The 19,776-nt window shown below is 41.0% G+C and overlaps 1 protein-coding gene across 2 annotated transcripts in view; it reads right to left on the bottom strand.

Moving 5' to 3' along the window:
* LOC113050355 (beta-1,4 N-acetylgalactosaminyltransferase 1-like) overlaps positions 1-19,776 on the bottom strand; it is a 40,777-nt gene that overhangs the window by 20,022 nt on the left and 979 nt on the right. Inside the window, exons 2-5 of one of the 2 annotated variants that reach the window (XM_026213241.1) lie at positions 8,405-8,533; positions 7,949-8,171; positions 6,466-6,642; positions 6,184-6,290 (exon numbers count right to left, since the gene is read on the bottom strand). In XM_026213241.1, the coding sequence (XP_026069026.1) occupies positions 6,184-6,290; positions 6,466-6,642; positions 7,949-8,163 (499 nt within the window). In that variant the 5' untranslated portion in view covers positions 8,164-8,171; positions 8,405-8,533. The remainder of the gene's footprint in view (positions 1-6,183; positions 6,291-6,465; positions 6,643-7,948; positions 8,172-8,404; positions 8,534-19,776) is intronic. The other variant, XM_026213242.1, reaches the window with a different exon arrangement.

Raw genomic sequence — 19,776 nt, 5'->3', positions numbered from 1 at the left:
CTACTCGAGCGCGTTAATCAGAGCAGTTTTGCTTTTATACTATGTTGTCTAACCGCAGCTTCGAACACAGAGTAGGCTCTGGCTGGCATAAGCGGTTCTCTCCCTCCGAGCGGACAGGAGAAACGCGCTTCCCCTTCCTCAGTGTGCTATTATGTGTCTATCCGCGCGGTGGATAAACAACCCTTCTCACGGACCTCCACCAAGAGGTTTTGAGGTCCTGGAAGCAGCCTTTATCAGCGCATATCACGAACGGCGCGGGTTTTTGCCACGATTAAGTGACATGGCGGACTGCTATTAAATAGCGATGCCGTTTGACTACCTCTCTAGCCGAACGGATCGCGCCAACTCCGCCGCGACCTAGTCTCGTCGAAGACGTATCGAGTCGTGTCTATTTCGGCAAATTTTATTCTCTTATTACGGTTCTTACGAGAAGCCTCTTGTTCTTAACCCCCACACTCTAACATTGACTGTCTCGCAGCACAAGCACTTCGAGCGTCACTGAACTGAGCTGTTATTTGAGCGCCCCCTCAGACACTGCACAATTCAGTCTTCAGAGTTTGAGGAACGGCATAGAGACTGACGAATATGGCCAGTTTATGACGGCTCACACAGCTGCTGCGTTCTCGCTAGCGGCGTGGCCCTATGTTTTTCTTGTTGGATTAAATCCTGCCGTGGACACGATTCAGGATTATACACAACGAAACGCAGCGAGTTTACGCATGCGCTTTCCTTCATGTTTGCCAGGGACTGTGCCCTCCACTATAGAGTGCTGTTGGACCGCTAATGCGCATCCAACACTCTCACTGCCGTCCCTACGCTCTAACATTGACTGTCTCGCAGCAAACAGCGCTTCAAGCAGCATTGGATCGGGCTGTAACGCCAGGCGTAAATAAATAAATAAATAATAATCCCTCAGACACTCTGCGCAATCCAGCTTTCAGATTTCGAGGGGCGATTCGAGGGTCTTACACAGACGACCCGTTTATGACGGCTCGCACAGCCGCCGTTTTAGTTAGTGGCAGAGCCTGATGTTCAATTCGTTGGTCTAATTCCTGCCGTGGACACGTTTCAGGATTATACACAACGGGACGCAATAGCTCTTATGCATACACTTCCCCTGTGCACGAATGCCGCAGGCTTTTCCGTGCACAGACATTTATGTGTATGACAGCGTTGCAGAAAGTGGAAATTTGAGACTGCTAGTATTGTTTTGGGTCGCGTGGAACGCTTGCCCGGCATTTCTCAATGGGTGTTACGCACAATTGTCACGGATACACCAATTAGTTTTTTAGAGGCCCGCCTCTTTTCCGCTGAATTCTTTCCACGGTGGTAAACTGATGGTAATAGCAGTGTTGTGACAGGAGATGTCAACTCTGCCGAGCAAAGGGGCTATAGAAGACGTACACCCCTCTCAGATGGAGGCAGGGTCTTACAGCTGTTGTTTGAAAAAAAAAAAGAGACGGCGGATTGTGACCCCGTACTTCTCAAAATGCATGGATGTAGCTCTGGCCCCGTTGCGGCTCCAGGGCGTCCGTCTGTGAACCACTTAGATGACTGGCAGCGGCATTCCCCGTAATTTGTCTGGGGTTACTTCACATGCGCCCTTTTCAGTGGAAAAATGGGCGGAAAGACGAAATATTTCACCCCGTTGTCTTCCGCATCGGACGATTTCGGTGACACGGAGTTGTGTGATGTCGTTAAAACTGTGGATGCCAACCGAATTTCTCCTACCGGGGTTCTGCTGGGGATTTGAGCTTTCCCAGAGACCGTCACGACGGATGCGTCTTTGACCGGTTGGGGAGCTGTTTGTCAAGAGCTACCAGCCCATGGAGTGTGGACAGCTGCACAACGCAGTTGGTATATAAACCGGTTAGAATTACTGGCAGTTTTCTGACTCTCCAGTAATTCGCGAATCTGCTGATCGGCCGTCTTGTGCTGCTCAGATCAGACAACACAGCGTTTGTCTCATACCTGAATCATTAGGAAGGATTACGCTCTCGCCCCCTGTGCAGGCTGGCGAGACATGTTCTTCTTTGGTCTCAGAACAAATTTTCTGTCGATCCGAGTTGTTCATGTCCTCGGACGTTTGAACTTCGGAGCGGATATGCTATCCAGACAGGCTCTGGAACAGGGAGAATGGAGATTACACCCCCAGACGGTGAATCTTTTATGGCGGATATTCGGCAAAGCGAAAGTGGATTTATTCGCGTCGAACATGACTACGCATTGCCCGCTATGGTTCTCCCTATGCCCCCCATCGCCCCTGGGCGTGGATGCATTAGCTCACAGCTGGCCCAGGACCAGTCTGTATGCTTTTCCTCCGATTCGTTTGATCCCAGCGGTATTATGCAGAATACGGCGGGACAGGGTGGAACAGCTGCTGCTGGTGGCTCCGCGATGGCACACGCAGCCGTGGTTTGCGGATTTGATCAGTCTGCTAGCGGGCTCTCCGTGGGAGATTCCCCTCAGACAGGATTTATTATCACAAGCACAGGGGCTGATTTGGCACCCGAGGCCAGATCTGTGGAAACTGTGGGCGTGGCCACTGAGCGGAGTGCATTAGTATGTCCCGGTCTTTCTGTTGAAACCACTGAGACTATATTGAATTCTAGAGCAGCTTCTACGAGACGCTTATATGCTTTCAAGTGGAGACTGTTTACAGCCTGGTGTGGCAATCGTAATGTGGATCCAGTTTACTGCCCAGTGGCTTCAGTGCTGGAGTTCCTCCAGGATCGTTTTTCGGATGGCGGAACACCAGCCACTTTAAAGGTTTACGTGGCAGCCATTTCAGCTTACCACGAATACATAGGCGGTGCCTCTGTGGGGCGTCATCCACTAGTTTCTCGTTTCATACAGGGTGCGCGACGGCTGAGGCCTTTCCGCCCTGTGCGAGTTCCTTCATGGGATTTATCCATTGTGTTGCTAGGTTTATCAGGGCATCCGTTTGAGCCCTTGGAGACTGTATCGGATAAATTCCTGACACTGAAGACACTTCTTCTCATGGCTTTATCCTCCCTCAAGAGAGTTGGGGATTTACAGGCTCTTTCTGTTTCACCCTCATGCATGGAATTTGCACCGGGCTCTGTAAAGGTGCTGCTGCGGCCCAGGCCTAACTATGTTCCTAAGGTCGCATCTAACCCCTTTCGCTTTCAGCAAGTGGTCCTGGAAGCTTTTTCACCTGCTGAGGCTGGGTCAGGAGATCTAAGTCTTTGCCCTGTGAGAGCTTTAAAGACTTATGTGGATCGTACAGCCCCTTGGCGTGAATCTGACCAGCTGTTTGTCTGTTTTGGACATAAAAGTAAGGGCCATGCGGTTACAAAGCAGCGCATGTCCCATTGGCTGGTGGAGGCAATTTCTTTGGCCTATGGGGCGCGCGGACTCGCTTCGCCCTTGGAAGTTAAAGCTCATTCCACTCGAGCTGTGGCTTCTTCTCAAGCTTTTCTCAGTGGATCTTCTATGGATGATATCTGTGCTGCGGCAGGATGGTCTTCACCGAGCACTTTTATCAAGTCCTACAGTCTAGGTGTGAGGATGGCTCCTGGCTCCCGGGTTCTCTCCGCTTGAGCAGATGCTTCCTCGGATCTCAGTTTTCAGGTACGTCAGGCGTTTTGGTATATCGTTCCCATACGTGGTGACGTCACCGCAGCATCGAAGTGACCTATGAAAGGGAACATCTCGGTTACGTATGTAACCATGGTTCCCTGAATAAGGAACGAGATGCTGCGGTTCTGGCCGTTCCGTACCTTGATAATGTTCTTCATCTTCAGTCATGAAATCTGAGCGAAATGGCGTGCTGCACCCAGTTATATCATGCGTGCGCATGCGTAGGGTGGTGCCATGCGCCATTTGGCCAATAGGATTGGCGGGATGGTATAGGGCTTCAGACATTCGTCACACCGAAGGTGTTCCCATACGTGGTGACGTCACCGCAGCATCTCGTTCCCTATTCAGGGAACCATGGTTACATACGTAACCGAGATGTTTGTACTTGAAGGATTTTGTTTTGTATTTGAAGGATTTTGTTTTGTATTTGAAGGATTTTGTTTTGTACTTGGAGGATATTTTTGTCATTGAAGACATACATTTCTTTGTATATGTAAAACGTACTGTATCTGTTTGATAGCTACGTTTTTTATTTGCAGAACAAAATGCATTAGTTTGTGAGTGATGTTTTGTATTTGCAAACCACACTGAGTTTGTTTGTGAATCGTTGGGTGTGAGTAAAACACATTTTGTGTGTGTGTGAGGTTTTGGCATGAATCTCACTCGATAGTGAAACCTCTGTGAGTCTGTGTGTCTCTAAACAGTATTTGGCAGCTGCATTTCCACTGATAGCAAAACTAGATGTTTAACTGATCGAAAAAACCACAACAATGCCACTTCCACGCTGAGAAATGGCATGTTGCTTTTCAGCTGCGAAAATATTTTGATAAAGCCACAAGGGGAAGTACTAACAAGAAGTTTCTGCGCTTAATTTCATTGGAAGAAGTTAGTCATTTTTATTATTTAGTTTTTTTATATTTCTTAGTCAATTTCTTTTTTCATTTGCCTGGCTATGCATATATCTGGCCCTGCATGTATTGTACTCTCCACACGGCCGCATTAACAATAGGGCTAGGTGGGGCTTAAGCCCCAGAGCCTGAGCAAGGAGGGGGCCCGTGATTGGCTGTGGAGCAGATTGACCACTAGCCATCTGATTGCCAAAGCCTTACCACGCCCCCCAAAAATTAGCTCTGTTATTTAGTGGCACTTTGCCGTATATTCAATGCATTATCATTGAATCATTAAGCTGCTGTCGCCATTTGTGTCAATGTTAATCAAACATCAGAAAAAAAGGAATTTAATGCCCTTGACTGAATCACTTTTGTAAAAAAAATAAGAATGAATGTTGAATTTATAATGAAAATTATGTATTGTATATTTGATTACTATATACAATATAATATTATTCAGTGCTTTAAGTTTTTCAAGTAGCTATTTTCTTAATTGTATATTGTAAAGGATTTGGCAACTGTTATTCTGAATGATTCTAGATTATATTTATGTAAAACAACTACAGCAGTGTTTTAGAAAAATGCAGGCGTTTTTTTCTCCCTCTATAGTTGGTGACCTAAAGTGGTGGGGGGGCCCTGCAGTAGCTCATAGCCTCGGGGCCCAGTGACCTCTTAATGCAGCCCTGACTGTCCAGCCTCAATAACGAAAATGAAAATGCACTCAACTGCCTCCTATTACAGTCACAGTCCATTCAGCAACTTAACAATGTGCTCTTTTCAGATCTCAGTCGTAAGCTTTTTATTATTATGATGCACATTGTTACTGCAATTCTGAAAAAAAGCAACCCAGGATCTTTGGAAGTACAATACAGTGGCTACATTTCTGCAGAAATGTACACACATTCCACTGCAGTTTCTAGGAGAAATGAACACTACTGGCAGTTAAAACACCAATAACTTCTGTTCCTTTTGATTCAAATAATTATTACGGGGGCAGATTATCTTATGAATAAAAATGATATATGAATAAAGCCTTTTTTTTGTCCAGTTCCTTGCCCAGTACTGCATTACTATTACGTTAACATTTTTACTGTAATGCATGATTTATAAACAGGTTTTGTCTGGCAAGAGGAGAACTGGCCACCCGACAAAGCCTGGTTTCTCCCAGGTTTTTTTTTTTCCATTTCTGTCACCGGTGAAGTTTTGGTTCCTTGCCGCTGTCGCCTCTGGCTTGCTTAGTTGGGGGCTCAATTTCTGGCAACATTGTTGCCTTGACTGCACACTGTTGCCTTGGAGCTGCTTTGACACTATCTGTATGTGTAAAGCATTATATAAATAAAGGCCGCTTAACTATAAACAAATACATTTTAACAGTTGCATCACAATACTGTATGTGCTGTTGAATAAGCCTGCAATTGAGATAACTGATATAGCTTTTAGTGCCTCTTGTGGATCATCTAAAAAAAGTGCAGCAAAATGGACCTTAAGCAATGTTTTTTTCTGTAAGGTTTAGTAGAAATGTAGCCACAGTGACATATTTCCATTGAGCATGGGCTGCAGAAAAGTCAAGTATTATCAATTATACTCATTACATTAGCTTAAAGATTTATTATTATAATACTAAGTCTCATCACTGTTCTTCAGTAATATGGTAATACATTAATCTTACTAGAAACAGAAAGTGTAATACCTGGTATAAGGATAGTTTTAAGTGGCCGAACCTCCACACCCTGGGTTGGATACTGCAGAGGATTGTTAGCTTCAGCTACAATCAGCAGATCAGAAGGGGTCTGTGACCTATACACACAAGGGTTACAATCGTTAACTAAAACTAAAACCATAAAAAAGAACTATTTGCAAGATCAGACATAGTCTGTCATATACACAGTTTTTTTTTTTATAACATATATATGATTTATAAACCAAACAACTGAACATTTGCACTGGCATACTGTATAATTATTAAATGCACCTCATCTGAAAGCTCTGATACTCTTTGGCACGCCGTTTCTTCATCTCATGGAGCTGGGAGGCCTGGAAGGCAGTGTGCAGCGGATGGGCAGACACTCTGGGGAACAAGAGCTGAGCAAATGGCAGGTTGACCCCTCTGCTGTCTCCTTCACAAACACAGCCATTGCGAGCCAAAAGCCTTGAGGTAGAGGAGGAGAGTTATCACATGAACAACCTGTCAATCTCTAAACAGAAGGAAACCTTTTGCATCCCCCTGAGGTGACAATAGACAATGTAGGTCTTTGTGTTTTATGTATACTGTATATAAATACATAAACCATTTACAGAGTTAACAAAATAGATTCATGTACAGAATTTAAAATGATGTTTAGAGATAAGTTTTAGATTTCAGAACAACTTTAATTTGGAGCACATACACTACAGTTCAAAGGTTTGTGGTCATTAAGATAACTAAGGTTAATTAACTATTGTATACAGAAAGGACAATTTAAATAAATCAAAAATCACAGTAAAGACATTTACAATATTATAAACGATATTTCTATTTAAAAAAAAATGTTTTTCTTTCGAACTTTCTATTTATCAGAGAATCCTGAAAAAAATGTATTCAGTTTCCACAAAAACATGATATTATAAGAATGTTAATATTTCTGAAGGATCAAGTGACACTGAAGACAGAAGTAGTGACTGCTGAAAAATCTACTTTGCTATCACAATAAGTACATTTTAAAAAATTATAATAAAATAATAAATTGTAATTAAATTTCACAATGTTACTGTTTTCCTTTATTTTTCATCAAATGAATTAAAAAGAAAAATTATAAAATCTTACCTACCACAAGCTTTTGAAGGGTTGAAATAAGTAGTTGTTAAACGGATACTCCACCCCAAAATTACAATTTTGTAAATAATTACTAACCCCCATGTAGTTCCAAACCCATAGCTTTGTTCGTCTTGGGAACATAATTTTAAGATATTTTGGATGAAAAATGGGAGGCATTGTGACTGTCCCATACACTGCCAAGTAAATTACACTGACAAAGTCCAGAAAAGTATGAAAGGAGTCGTCAGAATAGTCCATCTGCCATCAATAGTTCAACTGTAATGTTAAGAAGCAACGAGAATACTGTTTGTAAGCGAAGAAAACAAAAATAATGACTTTATTCAACTATTCCTTTGTCAACACTCTCCTCTGTGTCTTTCCACATCACTCAAACTGCCTACGCTCTTCTGTATCAGCCACGTCACAAGGATGCGCCGTTTTCTTTCAAATCAAAGCAAAAATACACTTAGAAACAGTGCATCCTTGTGGCTCAAAGACAAACAAAGGTTTTATGGGTTTGGAAGGACATGGGGGTAAGTGGTTAATGACAAACTTTTCATTTTGGGGCGGAGTATCCCTTTGAGAGTTGCAGGTGTTAAAGCCTCTACTTGAGCTGATGTTTCATAGAAAAACATAAATCAGCTTGTGAAGACTAACTGACCTGGCCACACTCTCCCTCACTCGGTAAGGGATGGTGCTAGTGCTGGGATCTAGTTCGGGAAGTCTCTCCTCCAGCATCCGCTCAGCTCCAGGACCTGGTCTGTACCGGACATCCACAGTGCTGTAGACCCGAGTGGGCCAAGAATGTAGCACTGCCAAAACCAGCACCACTGATGCTACCAGAGCTAACAGCAAAGTCTTACGTAGGGAACGCATGCTACAAGCTAAAACAGAAACACAACAGTGTTGAAACTTCATTCAGTGTAATTAAATGAAGTTGTATAAAAATGGTTGGGGTTCTTAATGTAAAACTTCACAAATTAGCAATCTCTAAAGTCAAATAAGGAAGCATTAACTTCAATAAAATTTTCTAATTAGGCTTCATTTAATTTCCCTTCACTTAATAACAATGTGGGGGAAAGCACTTTAGTAATTCCAAAAAAAGTTTTTCACATACTCTATCCAATCAGAGCGAGAAGTACAGCAAGTAGCCATTACTGCTCCTATAGGTCCATGGTACTGACTGGCTCAATCTTGATGTGCCTTACAGTAGCTGATGAAGCTGACCGAAGGCTCTCTCCGTCTGCTAAGGTAGAAAAGAAGAATTGCATTAATTTACTGCATTTATCACATGAATCCAATGTACATAAATTCAATTACATAAAAGAGTCCAATATTTATTACATGAATCCAATGTACATAAATTCAATTACATAAAATCGTCCAATGTACACTCTTTAAAAAAGGTTCTTTATGGGATTTGTGGTTTCAGGACTAACTTTTAATATCAATTAAATATTTCCACCACACAGAAGTTTCTTTATAGTGGAAAAAAAAGATATATATATACTTTAAAAATGTCTTTCTCACAAAGGAAAATGGTTTGTTTAAGAACTATTCTCTCAAAGTTTTTTGGTTTACCCAAAATAATGCTCCTATGGCAACGCTACGAAAAATCACTTTTGGAATCTGTATTTCTCCCTTTCACACAGAGCATTGATCCTTTAAAATTGCCTTTTGTGTGAATGCAAACACATCCTGGGAACCTTGTAACATTGTAGAAATCAGTCCCAGAACGTTCGTGTGCACAAAAGGCTGGACCAATGTGATAAGGGGTGTGCCATGGTGATAACACACATTGTTGGTGGTTTTAGCTTTAAATGTCTCCTTCACTCCACCAACTGAAACAGAAGAATGAATCGTAAATGATGACTAAAGCTGAGGATGTGCTGTGGGGTTTGTGGCAGGGCGGTCTGAGGTTGGAGCGATATGTTGATGATGAAACAATCTGCTGCGATCTTCCAACAGGTGATTTTCCTTTGATCGAGTTCATTAATCTCATGCTATTCTTAAATCGTTTTGTTTGCTTTGTTAATTTGGAAGTTGAGGAAGTAAGGAAACTTCCCAAGCCTCGTCACCCAACTCTCCGCGTTGCGTCTACCCAGCTCAAACCACGCCGAGATACTCCATATACCTGTCACAGTGTCTGGTTTGTGTTCCCTGGGTAACCACTAGATGTCTTCTGTTCTTGTGTGGGTATCGTGACAATACCACTATAACGGCCTAAGTCTCCTGATCCGCCGTGGCCACCTGAGTATCTTGATCTGCCCTGAGAGAGAAATATGCTACACCACCTGCCAAATTTTTTGATTGATGACTTTGACCTTTTAGACCCTGCCCCTCCCCCACCCCAACCACCCATGTGGCTTTGACCTTTTGATGTTTACCCCTCCCCCACCCATGTGGATATGACATTTTGATTGTTTTTGATGTTAAAGGATGCAGCTGTTGTGACAACATGTGACATTGAAAACTTGCTTTCAAATTTGCAGATGATTCTGTGGTTCTGGGCATAATTTCCAACAACAATGATACTTGGATGAGGTAGAAAAATTCACATCATGGTGCCAGGACAATTTTCTCTCTATGAATGTGAGTAAAACTAAAGAGCTGATTGTGGCATTCAGAAAGAGACAGCAGCGGCCTTATCAGGGACATCGTTAGGCCTATTTTAGGGGGGCTGAAGCCACCCCAAAATGTTCCTAAGCCTCCTAAATGATAATAAGAATCAATAGCAATTCGATTTATAAATAACCGTATCTTCATTAATATTTAGGCGCAACAAATGATATATAACCAGCAACAAGAAATCAGTCGGAAGATGTACGGAAGAACAAAGAGTTGTGGTGCAAGAGACCGTCTCGTTGCATTGTTGTGAACTGGCAGCCTTCAGAGCGCTGCAAGTAACTGGAGAATTCATCTCGTCTTTTACCGACTTTGTCGCTAGATTTAGTGACTTTTCAGACCCCCTTAGCGACTTTTTTCCAAAAAAACGACTAGCGACAAATCTAGCGACTTTCTTGGACAAACATTATTTAGTCTCTGAGACTCTTCAGTACACCGCACAAGCGCACGCTCAAAGATATTTTAGCAGAGAAAAAAAGAAGCAACCGCAGGAGATTGGCAGGCCAGTTGATTCTGAGGGAGCCGGTGCGATTGAGGTCAGTAATAGTCTAAGGATTGTTTTGTTTTCTTCTAACAATAGACATCTGTTGGCAGGTCGAGGACCTCACTTGGACTACCCACATTCAAATACAGGTTAATAAATCCAGACAAAGGCTGTACCATCTGTGACAGCTGAGGAAATTCAGGGTATCACCAGCAATCCTGAAAACTTTCAAGAAGATCCGGTTAAATCGAGTGATTCGTTCGCGAACCCTAAACTGCTGTGTTTTGAACTTGCTCACAACGGACCCAGAAGAGAAAACAATGCTGAATAAAGTCATAGTTTTTGCTATTTTTGGACCAAAATTTATTTTCGATGCTTCAGAAAATTCTAACTGACCCTCTGATGTAGAGGTCTTCACAGTGCACCCGAGACCCGTCGACCCAGGACCCATACGGGTTCGGGTCTATATTTTAAATATATATTTTAAACACAATCTGAGGTGAACTGTCACATGAATGTTTTCTATGACGCTCAAATTGCATTAAAGCATATTTTAGGTTGATCCAGCTAGCACGAATGTGCGCTCTCGAGCGCGTTTCATGTTTCTATGGCAACCAGTGAGGGAATAATGAGTGGATTAAGCTTGGACTTGGAATAACGAGAGGAATAACGTGGATAACTTTCTTGTCATAGGATTGTAATGCATCACAGGCAGTCAGGTAAAATGAAGAGAGATTACGGCTCCTTAAATTAGGTAAGATAAAAAAAAAACGTATTTTTCGCAACAGGTTTATTTACTTGTAATAGCAATTTAAGGTGGAATATGTGACAATCTGGTCCAGTCGGGTCTGTGTCTTCCCGGCGGTTTCGGGTCCAGCTTTCAAATAATAGACGGGTTGGTTCGGTATAGTACATTACAGGTCTCTTTCGGGTTCTGGCATGAATTTTTGGACTCGTGAAGACCTTTACTCTGATGTCACGTGGACTACTTTGAAGATGTTTTTTCTTTCCTTTCTGGACATGGACAGTATACCATGCACACAGTTTCAATGGAGGGACAGAAAGCTCTCAGACTGAATCTAAAATATCTTAAACTGTGTTCCGAAGATGAACGGAGGTCTCACGGGTTTGGAACGACATTTCATTTTTCTGTGAACTAACCCCTTTAAAGAAGTGATGTGACATACAGCCAAGTATGGTGACTAATGGGCTAGGTGCACAAGATGGCGCCGGTGAGCTTCAGCGATGCGAGTGTGTACATACTTACTTTAATTACCACATACCACATTCAACCCACCATTTAGAAACGAACGGTTTGTTACCAGTACAAAGATTATTATTATTCTTCAGCAGCAAAACTATTAAAGCTGTGTTTTGGTCCCTGTGTAAAGCACCTGTTTCTAAAGCAAAGTTAAGAGAGTTCAGAATCAAGGGTGCTACTATATCCCATAATATCTTCAGTAACTCTGGGGGAATCCCATCTAACCCAGGGGCCTTATTAGTGCTCATGGAATCCAGGGCCAATTTTAATTCCCTGACTGTCAATGGGCTATCTAATATACTGCGTTGAGAGTCATTTAATTTAGGAAGATTTAGATGTTTAAGGAATAAATAAAAATTAGTTAGGTCAGTGCTGGATTCGGAGGTATACAAATGTTTGTAATAGGCTTCAAATGTCCTATTTACATCCTTAGGTTGATTATATACTGTACCCTCATGCCTTATAGCTGTTATACTGGCCTTAGGTTCAACATCTTTCAACCTCAAAGCCAACAGCTTAGAAGAGCGCTCTCCATGGAAATAATAAGAATGTCTTGTATGATGAATGATGAATTCTGCTCGATGTAAATATATAGATTTTAATTCTGATTTAAAAACTTTAATTTTTTAGCTTTAGATTCGCTAAATTTACCTTTTAGTTCTTTCTCTAGTAAACTGATTTGATTTTCTAATTAAATTTTACGACTGTCTCTACGCTTTTTATTAAAGGATGAAAAGCTTATACATTTACCCATAATAAAACATTTAGTGGTTTCCCACAATACCTGGGGGGTTAGAGTCTGAATCTTTGTTGATCTGCAAAAACTCTTTCAAGGAGTTGAGTAGTTCATCCACAAATGTACAGTCTTGTAATAAGGAGGTGTTGAGTCTCCAGCGATTGTGTCTGGAGCCCAACGATACTGCGGTTAAAGATGTAATTACTGGATAATGATCCGATAAAAGAAGTGGCAGAATATTAACTTTACTAATAAAGGGAATAAGAGAAGGGGACATAAGTAAATAATCAATTCTTGAATAGCTCTTATGACGAACTGAAAAAAAATTATAATCCTTAACACTGTCATTTTGTAAATGCCAGATGTCACATATGTTAGTGTGCAGCAAAAATGAATTAAAACACCCAGAAATTATTGAATCAGCCTTAGAGGCATGAGATCTATCAACACAGTATTAAAATCGCCCCCTTGCACCACAAGACAGTCCTTATAATTGAGAAATCAAAATTACACTTAAACACAATCAGCACTCCTTTAGTTTTGTTGGTGGCGAAGAGGAGCATATCACTTTAAAGTATCTATTTTGAAAGCGATGCACGTCAACTGCTTTCAAATGAGCCTCCTGTATAAGGGCGTGATGGACATTTTTGCATCTTAGGTAATCTAAACATTTAGTTCGTTTAACAGGGCTATTTAACCCATTGACGTTCCACGACAATATATTTTTTAGCCATATATTACTGAGGAAGAGTAGACCAGCCAGAACTGAGGCGGGAAGAGAAGATAGTGGTGATCCCCTGGAAAGGTAACGGTGATCAAAACAAATGCATACACGTACATGTTTATAAACATACAATCATTACATATAAAAAAAACATGCATAATACAGGTTAAACTTACTTGGACGGTCTTGGGCATAAAACAAAAGGCAAATCAAGAACAGTAATAAAATGGGCAGTATGCAAAGAGTTGGAACGCACTCTTCTACCTGCCCTGAAGTAACATTATTTTAATACTCGGCCAATTTAGCAGTGCGGCTCGTCCGTCATCACCCAACCCGGTCATTTTCCGGACGAAAAAACACTAACATTTTCTCAGTAAGGTCCTCCATAGGAACTGCAGATTCGTCTTCATTCACCTAAGATTCTCGTGACGCCGCCGATACAGCTCCCTTCAAAGAAGATTTTACGGTGGGATCCAGATTGAGAGCGAACTTTTCAACCTCCGCTGGTGTCTCAAAAAGTGAAATCTTCCCTCGATGAGTAACTTTCACAACGCGAGGTAAAGCAAAAAGGACGTTATTCCCAGCTGAGTTAGCTTTTTTCTCGCCGATGACACCGCTCTCCTCTCCGAAGTATGGGTGCTGTAGTCTGGGAAGAAAAGCAGCGGCGTTCCCATATGAAGAATTATTGACTCATAATTATTGAACCTAAAGCAAAAGGTTTCTTGTCCATATCAAGGCTGTAACTTTCAGAGCAATGTTTATTCAACTACTAAGGCACATAAAAGTGAAGAACATCAAGACCACAATAAGATGGCATTCAAACCTGAAATTGTGTCACATAATGAACGTGAGGAACCTTCACCTCATATAAATATTCAACCCGAGGATAGTGCCCCTGAAACTGATGAGGTTGAGTTTGAGGTTACTGAGCTCAGTGAAGATGTGGAGAACTTGGAGAGTCAGTTGAAACATAATGTAGCTGCTCTTTTTCTGAGAATGTCATCAATTCCTAACATCTCTGAAAATGCCCTGCAAGAGCAGATCAACCAAATGTATGTGCTTTCACAGCCATTGTTACATACATCTGTTGGAAAAATACTAAATCAACATTGTGGAGATGTTGAGGACTCTTTAATGAGTGAGATAGCTAAAGTATTTACTGAGAATAATTTATTCCTGAAATTCACTTCTACTGGGGGGTCATTGTCAACCACTAGCAAGCGAACATCATACAGTACATTTCAAAAGAATTCTCAGTGGTAACGCCTGTTGAGTTTGTCCTAAAAAATGACAGGCAGACAGTTGTGTATATCCCCATACTAAAAATGCTGCAGACATTACTAAACAATGGAGACATTTTAGATAAGGCCATGTCACCTGAGACAAATTTGTCACAAGGATACAGATCTCAGAGGGATGGTTCCTGGTTTAAAGACAATTCTCTCTTGACAGAGGAAGAATTCAGGATTGCTCTTTACTTGTACATATATGATGAAGCAGTCTCAAAAACCATGGTTATGGTGAAATTCTCCGCCCACTCATTCAGGACCTTGTTTTTCTTGTTTTCAGTTAGGAGCCAGCATAAAACCCACAGTATTATTTGTTGCATCAGATAATTTAGCTGCCCATTCTTTGGAAGGGTTCTTTGAAAGCTTCACAGTAAGTCAGATGTGCCAATTGTGTATGGCCACACGGGAGGAAATACAACACAAGGAAGTGCGGACAGGCTCATTTCATCCAAGAACAAAAGAAAATCATGATAGACAGGTGCAAGATGTATTGTAGGATCCTACCATGGCTCAACAATATGGCTTGAAAAGAAGCTGCCCAGCTTGGAACATTTTCATGTTGTCAATGGTTATCCTCCAGATCTTGTTCCGGCTGAACTGGCCTTGTGCTTGGAGGCACTAATATCAAAGGGAAACTTCTCACCCCCAGCTCATCCCAAAGAACATTGCTTCCAAAGAAACAATTGGAGGAAATGGTCATGAAAATTGGACACTCATTCGCCTTCTGCCACTACTGATAGGTCATCACATTCCTGAGGGGGATGAAACCTGGGAGGTTTTAATGAACTTGTAGTGGAATTGTCAGTGTCTGCAAGCTTCTCAGAGGAGTCAGTGTGTTTTTTTTGACTGCAAGATTGCAGAACATAGAGATATATTTCAGAAGGTTTTCCCGAACAAGATGATACAACAGAAGCTCCACTACATTGAGCACTACCCTCAACTAATTCAAACTTTTGGTCCATTGTGTGATGTGTGGACAATGCGATTTGAAGGCAAACACAAGTTCTTCAAGAAAGTTGTGGGTCACATTCACAACTTCAAGAACATACCCCTTACTTTAGCTGTCATACACCAAAATATGATACCCTTCCATTTAGCTGCTACCTCCTTTTTCAAGCCATCTGTTGAAATTAACAAAGTGAAGTCTGTAATTGTTGCAAGAACTGAAGAACTGTCTCTATTTCATGAATAACTACCAGAACACAGTCCTTGTAGCAGCTTCTGTTTGCATGGATGGCATTAAGTACAGTGCTAATATGGTTATTTCCATTAGATCGTGCTCAGGGCTCCCATATTTCAGACAAATAGCAAAGATTGTGGTGATCAATACAGACATAATATTTGCCAGCAGACTCATGACATCATGGTACAATGAGCATTTTAGAGCATACGAGCTCTGTAGTAGCCATTTGTCCATGTTCTGTGTAACTCAGTTGTATGAACTAAATGATGTTTTGCCGATTTCACTTTACAGAGTTGGAGACAAGCAGCTTGTCACACTTGTCTGGCACATATGGCACATATGATGCTGAGTGAGTCAGTTATCAAAATGGACCAGGGGTTGTTGCTGAGAGTCATCATCGCTAAAGATGATATAAGGAAGGAAAGAGCTACAGTCAAAATCATCCCTCTTGTGACTCTCCATTTAACAGCATTTCCATCACCCACCACAACATTAGACACTGAGTGCAGCACAGCAAACACTGAGATCCTGTCGACTGTTGGAGCATCACCATCGCTAAGACAACAGTGACCAGACTTATTTGACATACCTAATTTCTCAGTAGATGTTGAGTATAGGCTCAGACAAGCAGATCTTGCCTTTAAGAAAGATGAAACACGTATGACTCTACCACGAGATATGAAGCATGACATCCTAAAAAAGATTGCTGAGACAATGTACCATTTCAAGGCTTACCCGGAAGATGATGACTTCAGCAGTGTTGCAAAAGCACCGATTAGCAAATACCCCTGCCTCACTGAGCCTGGACCACACAGATGGTATGGCTGGATAAACAGCCTTAAATTTAAGATGGCCAATTATCGCACAAAGCTTTGAAAAGCTGGATGTGAGGATGTATCAATCAATGGATGCAAAAGAAGTAAATGCAACCCAGAGGGAGAATCCTCAAACGGCCAAAAAGAGGTGACGCAAACTACCTGCCTAACTTACCTGAAGGACATGATGAAACAAGCCTTGAAAATGCCAGAATGGTTCTAGTGGAAGAAATGAAGAAAAACAACCAAATGGCACTCTCATTTCACAAATGATTGACCAATCATTCCCACTACGCAGACAAGAAATTGTAAAAAGGGAGCCTGCTGTACTATAGACCATGGTTGAACGATAGCCAGCATTCTTCACAGAGAGACAGGTAAGTTATTTTGATTCTCAACCAATAAAATAATACCAATCAAAAATAAACTCAAGGTGTGTGGCTAGAAATCCAAACACTTGTTGGAATGTTAATATCTCTGCCAGCTCTCCATCTCTACCAACCCCTTCCCCCAGACTTCTTTGAGGCTCTGAACCAGAACTTTTCAAAACAAAGAAAAGGGATCTGTTGGCCAGAAACTCAGGGAGCTGATGCAGTACATGAGCTGGATGGTAAGTAGGTTCATTTTGCTTTTGATCTGTATGATAGTTCATCAATGAAGTTCTAAATGAGCTGATCCAGACCAACCTATTTTATTTCCTGTCTGCTTGTGCCTATCAAATTACTCTGTTAACTGGTCTTTTCTCTCTCTGTGTATCATTAGACACCAGACGTGACAGTACTTCGCTCTGTTGTTCTCAAAGACATTCCGATTTTACTCGGTGACGACTCCATTGAATTCTACAAGACCTGCTCTGTAAGTACTAGCACATAAGAAAAAGTTTGGTCTGCATGAAAATAAAACTATACCTGTGTTGACATAGAAGATGTAATTCTATCTGCTCGAAATACAATATACATTTTATACAGTGACTGGTGTATTTTGTATAGCAATACCTCCACAACTAATCTGAGAGTTATGTAAACAACCACTAAATAAAAATAAAATGTTCCACATAAACGTTATACACATTCATTAATTTCAAATCTAAGGAGTAGAAGTCTAGGTTGAAAAGTCAGTGTCACTGTTCAAGAATGTATAGACCTTGACGTATCTCCATAGCTTTAGTTTAACCATACCAAATATATTTTGTTTGCTTTATTGTAAAATCCAGTGTGAAAACATATTTAAAGCCATATTCTCTGATAACATTACAACACTAAAAATAAATGTTTTAGAATAGCATAAATTGCAATGCTGAAGAATGTGTGTTTTTGTAGGATACAGAGAGAGACGAGGCCCTAGAATGCATCACTGGTGTGCTGACAGTTGTCAGTGAAGATAGTCCTCACAAGGGTCAAAGCTCAGTGGACCTCCAGCTCATCTCCACTGCCATCATTCTGGAGGGAGGTATTGTCATGGATCATACGCTGTAAAAAATCCAACTTACAGTTCGTATTACAAACTCAGTTTTTAAAGTTAATTCAACAATTTAACATTAAAAAAGTTGAGATAATACAGAAATGTAAGTTAAATAGAAATTTAGATAAATTTTTCAAGTTAATATTTCAAGTTAGAACAACTAACAACTTTAAGTTGGTTATTAAATTGCCCACAAAGGCTGATGAGCATGCACAGTTCGATTGCTTTTTTATAAACAACACCATTTTAATTTCTCCTGTTTCATTTTCGAGTCACCTTAAGCGGTGTCCATTTATTCCCTCATTGTGATCGCTCTGGTAAGTGTAGTTCTATGTGTATCAATTCACAATATGATTTAAATGAAGTTTATTCACAATATGCGCTTTTGTACAACATAGGTGGCAGCAAGTAGTCAGTTAAATTTTCCCGCCTGGTCTTATTGTTTCCTCAGGTCAGACGTCGCCTAGTTTTCCTGCTTTGTCTTCGAGTTGCCTAAGAAGGGTCAGACGAGCGCAAGGGTTTTTTTTTCCGACAGTGCAATCGCTCTGGTAATGTTCTATGCAGGCTATGAGAATAATTAACAATAAGATCTGAATGGTATTTGTTTTTTTTAAGTAAGGTCAACTAATTAAATTTTACAGCCACAGATTTGCCGTTCTTGTCTTTTTGTATGTTATAGTAATAAATTAGGTTTAATCGTTTAATCACCACCACAGCATCTTGTCTCCATTAGCAACACGCACGATTTGTGTTGTTTGCAAGTGACGTCACAGGTAGCAGAGAGTGCAAGTAGCGATTGCAAGTGACATTGTTATTTAGTTTCTTTTTTCTTGTCTTCACAACCTGGCTTATGTTATAAAATGTTTAGAGATTCAAACAAAAAGTAATAAAAAATATTGAACAAAATAAAAAATAAAGACTGCAAGGGATGTCACTAGTGGAAGTGCAAGTCTGAGAATGCAAGTCTGTGAGTGCAAGTGCAAGTCTGCAGCCAGACCCTCTTGAAAATATCTGCTTGATAACTTATTATAGAGCTGAGAACGAGCCCAAATAAGCAACTACACTTTAGAAACAAGCCCAAAAAAACGTGACCTGCGACTACCAATATTTGTAAGCAACTTTGCGATGACATCACTTCCAGGGAGGCATGTTGTACACGCCCCTGTCCCTTGACTCCACCCCCACGTCAAAACAGTGCCAGAAAGTGAGAGGCGCAGGTAAATGAAGTGCAAAGGAAAAACGGCAGCGCAAGTTCAAACTAGACTGGCACACAAAATAAAAGCAGCGTTACAAATAAATTAATAGATATGACCATGGAAAATATGTATTGTAAAATCATTGCTTTCGCACTGTTTTCATTTTTGCAAAAAGCACATTTATTTTTCTCAATACTTAAATTTTAGTTTGCAAAACTTTATTTTCTTTTAGAAAACTGTATTTATTTTTTTTTTTATTATTTATTTTGATAAAAATAAAAAGCGTCATATGGGACAGTCACAATGACCCCCAGTTTTCATCCAAAATATCTTAAAATTGTGTTCCGAAGAGGAACAAAGCTTTAACGGGTTTGGAATGACATGGGTTATGTGATTAATGACAAAATGTTCATTTTAGGGTGGAGTATCCCTTTAATTGCACCCACTAATAATTATTAATTAATAGCACTTTATCCAAGGTTATGAAGATAAAAACCATGCATAGCCCCGTAGAGTGTATAAGCCCAATGGATGCGACTTCCCTCCTAATACTGATGTGGTATAGTATATACAGAGGGCCAATCAATGTGCGGTGATTCCCAGCCCCCTGTAAACCATAGCCTACCTCACACAGGCCGCACAGCTGACAGCATGCACCATTGGCCTTCGAGACAGAAGCCATTCAAATCCATGGCAAATAGTGATTAGCCATTAA

Source organism: Carassius auratus, chromosome 31 (assembly GCF_003368295.1).
Source record: "Carassius auratus strain Wakin chromosome 31, ASM336829v1, whole genome shotgun sequence".
NCBI lineage: Eukaryota > Metazoa > Chordata > Actinopteri > Cypriniformes > Cyprinidae > Carassius > Carassius auratus.
This window is presented reverse-complemented; position numbering and strand designations above follow the sequence as displayed.